Source organism: Budorcas taxicolor, chromosome 2 (genome assembly GCF_023091745.1).
Source record: "Budorcas taxicolor isolate Tak-1 chromosome 2, Takin1.1, whole genome shotgun sequence".
Lineage (NCBI taxonomy): Eukaryota > Metazoa > Chordata > Mammalia > Artiodactyla > Bovidae > Budorcas > Budorcas taxicolor.
This window is the reverse complement of record NC_068911.1, coordinates 98,126,441-98,137,848: the sequence shown is the minus strand read 5'-3', so window position 1 is coordinate 98,137,848 and position 11,408 is coordinate 98,126,441. Positions and strand designations below refer to the sequence as shown.

The 11,408-nt window shown below is 37.9% G+C and overlaps 1 protein-coding gene across 1 annotated transcript in view; it reads left to right on the top strand.

The window, feature by feature from the left end:
* Positions 1-505: 505 nt before the first annotated feature.
* Positions 506-11,408, top strand: part of KYNU (kynureninase) — a 109,664-nt gene continuing 98,761 nt past the window's right edge. The window contains exon 1 of the mRNA XM_052635653.1: positions 506-674. Within this exon, the coding sequence (XP_052491613.1) occupies positions 506-674 (169 nt within the window). The remainder of the gene's footprint in view (positions 675-11,408) is intronic.

The window sequence follows — 11,408 nt, the reverse complement described above, 5'->3', positions numbered from 1 at the left end:
AGGAGACCAGCCCTGGGTGTTCTTTGGAAGGAATGATGCTGAAGCTGAAACTCCAGTACTCTGGCCACCTCATGCGAAGAGTTGACTTATTGGAAAAGACTCTGATGCTGGGAGGGGTTGCCGGCAAGAGGAAAAGGGAACAACAGAGGATGAGATGGCTGGATGGCATCACTGACTCAATGGACGTGAGTTTGAGTGTACACTGGGAGATGGTGATGGACAGGGAGGCCTGGCGTGCTGCAATTCATGGGGTCGCAAAGAGTTGGACACGACTGAGTGTCTGAACTGAACTGAAGTTACTATTATTTTCATTACATAAGAAAAACTCAGGCATGGGTTTGAATTCCAATTGTTAATTATATCATTTGTGAGGTTGGGAAGACTAGGAACTTAGTTAAAACAAAAGGTGTTTTACCTAAAAGGCGAATTTTCTACTGAAGAAAAATGACGGTGGCTTGATTATTTTTAATTTTTTTTTCAACTGTATTTTTAGAGGAGAACCTGAATGGAGCCTTCACCTCTTGAGTTACCAGCTGATACATTGCAACGCATTGCATCTGAACTTAGATGTCACCCAACAGATGAGAGAGTTGCTCTCCACCTCGATGAAGAAGACAAGCTGAGGCACTTCAGGGAGTATTTTTATATTCCCAAAATGCAGGATCTGCCTCCAAGTAAGAACACTGGAAAGGGTTTTACTTTCCTTAATCAATTTGTTATTATTTTTTCTACTGAATGTGTTTATCACAAATCTTTGAAAATCATTGTTCTGTTACATAATAGAGCCATTGCAATCATGTCTGCAAACAGCAGGTTCCTGGTGGCATTAAATCAACCTGTCAGCCTAACTTAGTCACAGATCCTATATGTTTCCTCTCCTCTGCTGAAAAGAAAAATACTTGCAGCGTTCTTATATTGTCATCTAGCTCTCTGAACAATAGAATGCCTGATTGAAAATTATAGCAGACACATTTACTTGTTCTCTTACTCACTTAGAGCTCAAAACAATTCCTTTTCAATACAGTATTAGAATATCTTTTATCTTCTGGTACCTAGTTCATGACAGCACATTAGTCTAAGAGGGGATATTATTCTGGAACTTGGATATATGAGGAGGGATATTACATAGATACCGAACTCTGTGTGCTGTGGCATGTATAAGACTTACTTAATAAATAAATAAAATCAATGCCTAAGAAATGCATGTTGCTTTTTAAAAACTTAATACTGAATCTGTTCTTGTTTTGGAAGATGTTCTGTTTAAAAAAAGAAACTGACTTATTTTGGAGGATGTTCCCTTTAAAAAAATAGGTAACAGGTTAAAAAAAATGAAACAAGAGTTTGTATTTGGCTTTGCTTCATTTTATGTCAATGAAAAAGGCTACTAGTTTGAATGGAACTGATCTACCAAAATGGATTTCACATACTTTCTAATTCAGTCTAATTTCCTTTTTTCTTCAAATTAAGTGTGGCAGGTACAATTCTGGATACTTGTAATCCAAGAGCATTACCTAATATGATTTTAAAATGAGATTAGGTCACATAACTTTCCTATTTGGCTTATATTTCATTATGCAAATTGGGATGGCACCTTGTAGAATTATGGAAGGATACAATAAGAGGAGGGCTTCCCAGCTGGCTCCATGGTAAAGAATCTGCCTGCCCTGCAGGAGACACCAGAGATGCAGCTCAATCTCTGGGTCGGGAAGATCCCCTGGAGAAAGAAATGGCAACTCACTCCAGTACCCTTGCCTGAGAAACCCCATGGACAGAGGAGTCCTGGTGGGCTATAGTCCATGAGGTTGCAAGAGTTGGACAAGACTGAGTGCACACACACATACAAACACACACACACATACACACACATAATAAGAGGAGGATTTATTTCCATTTTAAAGTTGGTTACAATCAACTGAGGAAGACATTGATGAGACCAGATAAAATGGGATTGTAAGTGGAGTGATCTGAGATCATAGGAAAAAAAAAATCTTCTATGTCTTTCTGGAATCTAGAATGCAAGTGCATTTCGTTTTGAAACTTAAGGGATAAAAAGGAATATTAATGTGTGAAAATGATGAAATTAAGTCTAGGAATATTCTATCATGATGGGAAGGCAAGGACATGGTAGCATACAGAACATAGTGTGGAAGTCCTTGATAATTCCAAGGACCCACTTAAGACACATTAGATGGGGTGGCCCTGTTGTCCCAATGCACTCTGCAGCTTCTGGGCTACCTGGGGCTTTAATGAGCCCCTAGATGAGGGATGCTTCCCTGGTGGCTCAGAGGGTAAAGCGTCTGCCTGCAATGCAGGAGACCTGGGTTCAATCCCTGGGTCAGGAAGATCCCCTGGAGAAGGAAATGGCAACCCACTCCAGTATTCTTGCCTGGAGAATCCCATGGATGGAGGAACCTGGTAGGCTACAGTCCCATGAGGTCCCAAAGAGTCGGACATAATTGAGCGACTTCACTTTCACTTTCTTTCACTTAGATGAGGGATGACAGCAGAACCCTGGAGTGCCAGAGTTTATGATTGCCCTCCACACACAACCGAACTATAAATTGGGAATCAAGGTTCTAGAACTTTATGCTATTTATTACAAGTTCTAATTTTCTCATTATTAAAAAAATATTTTGTTCCTTTTAATGAATGATAAGAAAAACAGACACAACAAAGTAAGCAAGCAACAAAGCCTTTCCAGTGAGGGTAGATAATGGTATCAGAGACAAGGAAGAATAAGAAAAGAAAATAGCCAGTGGTACATGGTAGCTGCAACCAGGGCTGAGATTTCTTGGAAAATAATGCTAAATAATGGCTACATCTAGACACAATGGCTATTTCCTCAACAATGAAGGTGATACAATAGGAGTTTTGACTTCTTTGTCATCTTTCTTTTCTTAAGATGTCTTTCTTCAGTGTAATACCATTAGGGATTTGGGTTTTCAGGCACAAAAGTCTATTGAAATGAATGCATAGACAGAAAGTTAAAATGCTATTTTGAATTCATCATTTTTTTCTGTTACTGAACTTAAGCCTTATTAACTAACATAACTCTTATCCTCATGTTGAGTCACTTACTTTCAACAAACATTTATTAGTTACCTTTACACAGTCCCCTTCATGCCTTGAAACATGCTCACAGTGTTTATCCTGGGAGGCACTGTGGTCTGATTTTAATACAGATCAAGATAGGGCTCTTTTACTAAGCTTTGAGATAATTTAATCAGAACCCAGATAAATATAGTAATGAATATGTAACCGCTTCATTATACTTAAAAGCTGACTCAAGTATCCTGATTATGGGTATCACATTTTTATAAATAGAAAATAACTTAAAAACTACAAACTTGGTTAAATTATTGTTGATTTTTAAATATATATATATATAAAGAAAGATGAATTGATTTAGTAAAAAGTCAATCAATTTGAACAATTGATTTGTTAAAAAGTATAGTTTTGAATGATACAAAGTTTCACTTCATTAACTCCAAGAGTTTTTCTAAACTAGTTATTGTCAAAGTGTGGTCTTCTGACCAGCATGTGAAGATCACCAGGGAACTAACCAGAACTTGCCAGATCTTGGTTACTACCCCAGAATTACTAAATCAGACACTCAGGGGAATCCAGCCATCTGCACTAGCTCACTTTGGGTTGTGTCGCAGAGAATTAGACTAATTAACTTCTGTTCTCATTATTCTCACTCTAGGAGTTCCTTACTGTCTGAAGTTTCATCTTTTCAACAAATATTTATTAATTACTTAATCTGTTTGAGACACTATTCTCAAAACCGTTTATCAGTGGACTAAACAGCAACATTATCACATTCCTGAATGTTTTATTCTAGTATGAGGAGACCTAATAAACAAAATTACAAACAATGTTAGGTGTACTCTGTCAGGTAGTGCTCTAAGAGTCATAAGGGCTGGCAGGGTGGGAGGAGTTTCATTTTACTCAGGGGGCTCAGGGAAGGAAACACTGCTGAGATGATATTTGAACAGAGGTTAAGAATTAAGTGAAGAAGTGAAACTCAAGAATATGGAGATGAAGATAAGCCTGATGGCTCCTTCAGTTCGGCACTGCCAACCATCTTTAGTAAGTTAAATTTAAGCTATCTAAATAAGATCTACTCTTATTCTGACTTTGTCATATTTAGCACTGGCTACATAAAACTGACATAGATAACTGTCATGCTTGAGTTTGTATCCAGGGCTTTCACATAACATAATGCAGGCTCTTCAGTTCAGTTATTGGTAGTTTCAGAACAGTGATGAGTAGGAGGTAACAGTAAACAAAATGAGGGAAAGTATGCTTTTCAACATAAACTGGACTGTTTTATTTAAGGACAGTTTACACTGTGTTAAACAAAGGCTTTATCCAGATATAAAAGACATGTAGTTAGGACTATGTGATTTTATTAAAGACTTCCCTGTATCTCAAACAGTAAAGAATTTGCCCGTGATGCAGGAGACCAGGGTTCGATCCCTGGGTTGGGAAGATCTTCTGGAGAAGGGAATGGCAATCCACTCCAGTATTCCTGCCTGGAGAATTCCATGACAAAAAAGCCTGACTGGTTACAGTTCGTGGGGTCGCAAAGAGTCGGACATGACTGAGCAACTAACACACACACACACATGATTTTAATAATGACTTAAATATCTAATATCCATAAGAAAAACAATGGAGTATCTCTTAATTAGAAGCTAAATTTTGTAGACATGTTGAACTTCTAGAGGCAGTTGTATTCTGCATTTTAGGGAGGAACAATTAAGACTTATTTGTATCCTTCTCTTTTCTTTTCTATTAGGCTATCTGCTCCCTAGAAATAGAGACTGATTTCTCTATGTATGAGTGGGGGTCATCTAGGCAGACTCCAGTGGGAAGGCAGCCAATAAGGTCTTATCCTTCAGAGGGAAGAACATTTTGCAAGCTTTATTTCAAATAATAGGAGCAGATAGGGTCAAAGAAGAAAACGGTGTGTGTGTGCTCTCCCTTGAAGAAAGCTCCCAGAAGTAGACTTATTACATACCTACCTACCTGCCATGACCCCATCTATATGCAGGGAAGACTGAGTGTAAAATATGATTTTTATGCTTGTGTTACCAAATCAGGTTCATCTGCAGCATGACAAACACTGAGATGCTGAGATTTGTAGCAAGAAAAGGGTTACTCATGAGAGAGTGAAGCAAGGAGCTGCTAAGTGCTGCTAAGTCACTTCAGTTGTGTCCGACTCTGTGCGACCCCATAGGCGGCAGCCTACCAGGCTCCCCCGTACCTGGGATTCTCCAGGCAAGAACGCTGGAGTGGGTTGCCATTTCCTTCTCCAATGCATGAAAGTGAAAAGTGAAAGTGAAGTCGCTCAGTCGTGTCCGACCCTCAGCGACCCCATGGACTGCAGCCTTCCAGGCTCCTCCGTCCATGGGATTTTCCAGGCAAGAGTACTGGAGTGGGGTGCCATTGCCTTCTCCGAAGCAAGGAGACAGGAGAGCAAATCTCAAATCCTCTTCCCTGAAGGCAAAGGGTTTTAGATACTATGAGATAAAGAAGCAGGGTAGTCTGAGGCATGGGGGAGGAGTGAAGAAAGGTAATTGGAGATAAGAAAAAGTGAGGTAATGATCCTGCAGAGGCACAGCTGAGCTTCATTCTTCTTCATGGGACACGTGTTCAGAAAATGGTGAGCTTAACATGACCTGAGAGTGGACTTTTTGGCCCTCTGACATGAAAAGTTCACCTATCAGATGCTGCCACATGTCCAGTGATCTCAAACAGTTTTAACTGGTTTGAGCTCAAACTGGCCTGAGTTAACTCCAAGTTCCTGAATGAAAACTTGGGAAAAACATATTGTTTCAGCTACATGCTCCTTAGAAGATATGCAAGTGTGTGTGAAAAAAAAAAAACAATGAAAGCCAGCTTAATTGGTAAAGGCAGATTATAGCTTATTATTCATTAAGCAAGTTAGCACTTAATGGATCTAACTGATGATTGCTCTGTTTCACTTAGAAGCCACAAGTTATTGTTTTGCTTTGTTTTTAATAAGAGGATTATGTCCAGGCCTTCTGAAATGTGACTATATGATAGACTGGCACATACATTATTAACAAATTGAAATACATAAATATCATCAGTATAGTTCAGTCACTCAGTCGTGTCCTAATCTTTGAGACCCCATGGACTGCTGCACGCCATGCCTCCCTGTCCATCACCAACTCCCAGAGTTTACTCAAACTCATGTGCATTGTCAGTGATGCCATCCAACCATCTGATCCTCTGTTGTCCCCTTTTCTTCCCACCTTCAATCTTTCCCAGCATCAGGGTCTTTTCAAATGAGTCAGTTCTTTGCATCAGGTGGCCAAAGGATTGGAATTTCAGCTTCAGCATCAGTCCTTCCAATGAATATTCAGAACTGATTTCCTTTAGGATGGACTGGTTGGATCTCCTTGTAGTCCAGGGACTCTCAAGAGTCTTCTCCAACACCACAGTTCAAAAGCATCGGTTCTTCAGTGCTCAGCTTTCTTTATGTAAAGATCATAAGGATACATATATATATATATATAATTCTTAAAAATTAACCTTTCATGAATAGATTATAATAACTGGTATAAGGAGTATTATACCCACATATTTATGATTTTAAAATGACTATCTCTTCCAAAGACATAATATCTAATACTGGTATCTACCAACATATTTACAATTAGGATGTTGTTTGTCCTACTCTAATAATATTAGTTGGATGTTCTAAACACACTAAGTGTTCTTTTTGTGAACAGCATTATAGTAGAAAATTTACATATGTTGAAGACATAAAATTCTATTCAAAGACTCTAAAATAGTTACAACTAAAAATTTAAAACAGCTTCATTAGAATGCCAATAATTAATATATTAAGGGGCATATTTCCTTTCAGGTAGCTGAACCTGGTGAAATATAGTAAAATTTAAATCACTTCAAAAGCACCTGACCTGGGAGGGCTACTTGTTGGCTTATTTTAACTACAGCAGTAACGGTCTTGAAATATACTGAAAAAGGTGGCAGGCAGTGATAGTGAATAGGATCAAAAGACATCAGCTGAAGTGTTCATTCACTACTTGAGGCAACTAAATATAGGAACTCTCCAGTAAGAGGCACTGCTACAGAAAAAAAGTAACCCATAAAGGAAAGATCTACTAATATAAAGGCACTAAAGCTAGATTAAGTTTTTCTCATCTTTATTTTCCCATTCCATTTACAAAATTAAATGTAGCAGCAGTGAGGAACAAGAACAAACTACAGTCAACATATTCCTCTGTTTCAAACCATACTTTTCTGAATTAGATCAACCCTGAGGTGGTAATGCAGAAAGCTTTGAATTGGAAGTGATGTTGAAATTTTGATTTATATTTAAGAAGGAAAAATGAAATTGGTTCTTGGATTAGGTTTGAGACATATGAATGAACTTGAAGGATACGCAATTAAGGTCCAGAGTGCTGAACATTTTTGATGCACTGAAATTACTAAGAAGCAAACGAATATCCAGAATCATGAACTCTATATCAATCATATAACAACCTTTGTCAACAGATGAGATTTCCAGACAAATGAGGTGAGGCCTGTTTGTAGAAAGCTGAAACTCTTGAGTTCTTAGACTATTTGAAGCCAAGTGAACCTTCAAGGAGGATGTTATGGGTTGAATTGTATCCCTAAAAGTTTATGTGTCCTAACCCCAAGTACCACAGAAAGCTACCTTATTGGGAGATAGAGTATATAGATGTAATCAGGCTAAAATGAGCTCAATAAGATGTACCCTAATACAATATGAAAGGGAATATCTGGAGGCCAATGGCAAGATATGCAAGAGAACTGTTGAGAAATTATGAAAATGTATGTCCAAATTGATATCTCCTACTCAAAGAAAAGTAATATGAATGCATCATTTCCAAAATACATATTTTGGCAGAATACCGAATCTTCAGTATGCAAAGAAACTGTAAACACACAGAAAATATCCTGAAGAATAAAAATGACCAGTTTATGTCAAACTTGACTTTGGAAGAAAGAATAAATGCAATGAATATTGTCAGAAAAGGAACTCTTCCCAGACCATGAACACACCTGGATCTTATCCATTCTCATGATTTTATTTCAGAAGACTCTAGACTTGGACTTAAGCTATTAGGAAACAGCAGAAAATCATCAGCAATGATCAGCAAGACAATCAAGAATAATTGACATGACAATTGATAATTTAAAGATGGAAAGCAATGAGTCATGACTGAATCTGAGGTCCACAAAATAATGAACATTCTGACCAAGGGACTTCTCTTGGCCAAATGAAGATCAGCTCCAGACATTCAGCGAACACACAATGGATCCTGTAACTGAGGAAAATTCAGAAGCTGATAACAATTTGGAAATCCTGTGTTCAACATATTTCCTTTTTCCTTCAAGTATCAGTTCAGTTCAGTTCAGTTGCTCAGTCGTGTCCGACTCTTTGCAACCTCATGAACCGCAGCACGCCAGGCCTCCCTGTCCATCACCAACTCTCGGAGTCCACCCAAACCCATGTCCATTGAGTCAATGATGCCATGCAACCACCTCATCCTCTGTTGTCCCCTTTCCCTCCTGCCCTCAATCTTTCCCAGCATCAGGGTCTTTTCAAATGAGTCAGCTCTTCTCATCAGGTGGCCAAAATATTGGAGAGTTTCAGCTTCAACATCAGTCCTTCCAATGAACACCCAGGACTGATCTCCTTTAGGATGGACTGGTTGGATCTCCTTGCAGTCCAAGGGACTCTCAAGAGTCTTCTTCAACACCACAGTTCAAAAGCATCAATTCTTTGGTGCTAGCCTTTCTTTATAGTTGAACTCTCATATCCATACATGACCTTTCGAGTATGGTATGTGGAAAAGGTTCCTGGGCTGTAACAAAGAGTTAGGAATTGAAGGGAGTGTTTTCTTTGTGCAATTCTCTATTCTGGGATCTCTATTCTGTTCCATTGATACATGTCTGTATTTGTTTAAAACCACATTGTTTTGATTACTGTAGTTTTATAAAATAGTCTGAAGTCTGAGAGGGTGACACCTCCAGCTTTGTTTATTTTCTCAAGACTTGCTGGCAATTTGGGGCCTTTCAGAATTTCATATCAAATTTAGGGTTATTTATTCTAGTTCTGTGAAAAAATTCATGGGTATTTTGATAGGTATTGGATTGAATATGAAGATTGCTTTGGGTAACATGGTCATTTTAACAACATTAATTCCTTCAGCTCAAATTCATGAGATAACTTTCCATTTATTTGCATCACCTTCAATTTCCTTCATTAATGTTTTCAGAGTATAGGTCTTTCCCTATTTTAGCTATTTATTTTTTTTTTTTTTTTTGTTTTCTGGGTGTTTTATTCTTTCTGATGTGATAAGTCATTGAGTATGAGTTTGGCTTAAATGGCCTTTATTATGTTGAAATATTGTCCCTCTATATCTGCTTTAATGAGAGTAGTTTTTTTTTTTTTTAATCATGTGTGGATATTGAATTTTATGAAAAGTTTTTGCTGCATCTATTGAGATAATCATGAGATTTTTATCCTTCCTACTGTTAATGTGGTGCATCACATTGATTTGTGAATGCTGAGCCATCCTTGTGACTATGGAATAAATCCAACTCGATTATGGAGTATGATCATTTTTATACAATATTAGATTCCATTTGCTAATATTTCATTGGGGACTTTTACATCTATAGTCATCAAAGATATCGATCTGCATTTTTTTGTTGTTGTTGCAGTTTTTGTTTTGTAGTTTTTGTAGTCTGTTTAGTTTTTATATCAGGGCAATTGTGGACTCATAGAATGAAATTGAGAGTGTTCTTTTCACTTTGGGGGATAGTTTGAGAAGGATAGGTATTAGTTACCCTTTATATTTTTGCTAGAATTCCCTTGTAAAGCTGTCCTGTCCTGGACTTTTGTTTGCTGGGAGCTTTTGATTTGGTTTTGTTTTTTTCTGTTACAAACACATTTTATCTAATAATGATTGATCTGTTCAAGTTGTCTATTTCTTCTTAATTCAGTTTTGGCAGGTTGTATGTTTCTAGAAATTAATACAGAACCCCATGACAGCCAAGAGCACCAAATTTCAATACCAAATTTTCTTATCATTCTTCTGGCACAAGAGAAGCTGAGCCCCCCACAGCTTAAAGGTCTATGGGTCTTTGATGTTGTAAAGATCTTATGGAATTGGGCTGGAGAGTGGAATGTTATCTCATCATTCTTATTATAAAAGGTACTTTCCTGATACTCTATTGTATTTCTTTACCTAATGCCAATGGAATGCTCTTATGATGTCATTAGATGTGCTTTAAGACTTGAAAAAATGTAACCAAGTAAAAGGAAAATAAAGAAAATGGGGAACCCACTTTTGGAAGACATGTGACGAAATACTTTACAATTCTGCTTTTCTTTCATAAGAACACATTTTAAAATGATTTTCTAAATAACAGTAACCCAATACTTCAGTTCAGTTCAGTTCAGTCACTCAGTGGTGTCTATCTTTTTGTGACCCCATGGACTGCAGTACCCCAGGCCTCCCTGTCCATCAAGAACTCCCAGAGTTTACTCAAACTCATGTGCTTTGATTCAGTGGTGTCATCTAACCGTCTCATCCTCTGTCGTTCCCTTTTCCTCCTGCCTTCAGTCTTTTGCATCATGAGGGTCTTTTCCAATGAGTCAGTTCTTCACATCAGGTGCCCAAAAGACTGGAGTTTCAGCTTTAGCATCGGTTTTTCCAGTGATTATTCAGGACTGATTTCCTTTAGGATAGACTGGTTGGATCTCCTTGCAGTCCAAGTGACTCTCAAGAGTCTTCTCCAACACCACAGTTCAAAAGCATCAATTCTTCAGTGCTTAGCTTTCTTTATAGTCCAATTCTCACATCCATCCATGACTACTACAAAATCTATAGCTTTGACTAAATGAACATTTGTTGGTAAAGTAATATCTCTGCTTTTTAATATGCTGTCTAGGTTGGTCACAACTTCTTTTCCAAGCAGCAAGTGTCTTTTAATTTCATGGCTGCAGTCACCATCTGTAGTGATTTAGGAGCCCTCTGTCACTGTTTCCATTGTTTCCCCATCTATTCACTATGAAGTGATGGGACCTGATGCCATGATCTTAGTTTTCTGAACACTGAATTTAAAGCCAACTTTTTCACCATCCTCTTTCACTTTTATCAAGAGGCTCTTTATTTCTTCCTTGCTTTCTGCAATAAGTGTGGTGTCATCTGCATATCTGAAGTTATTGATATTTCTCCCGGCAATCTTGATTCTGGCTTGTGCTTCATCCAGTCCAGCATTTCTCATGATGTACTCTGCATATAAGTTAAATAAGCAGGGTGACAATATACAGCCTTGACATTCTCCTTTCCCAATTTGGAACCAGTCTG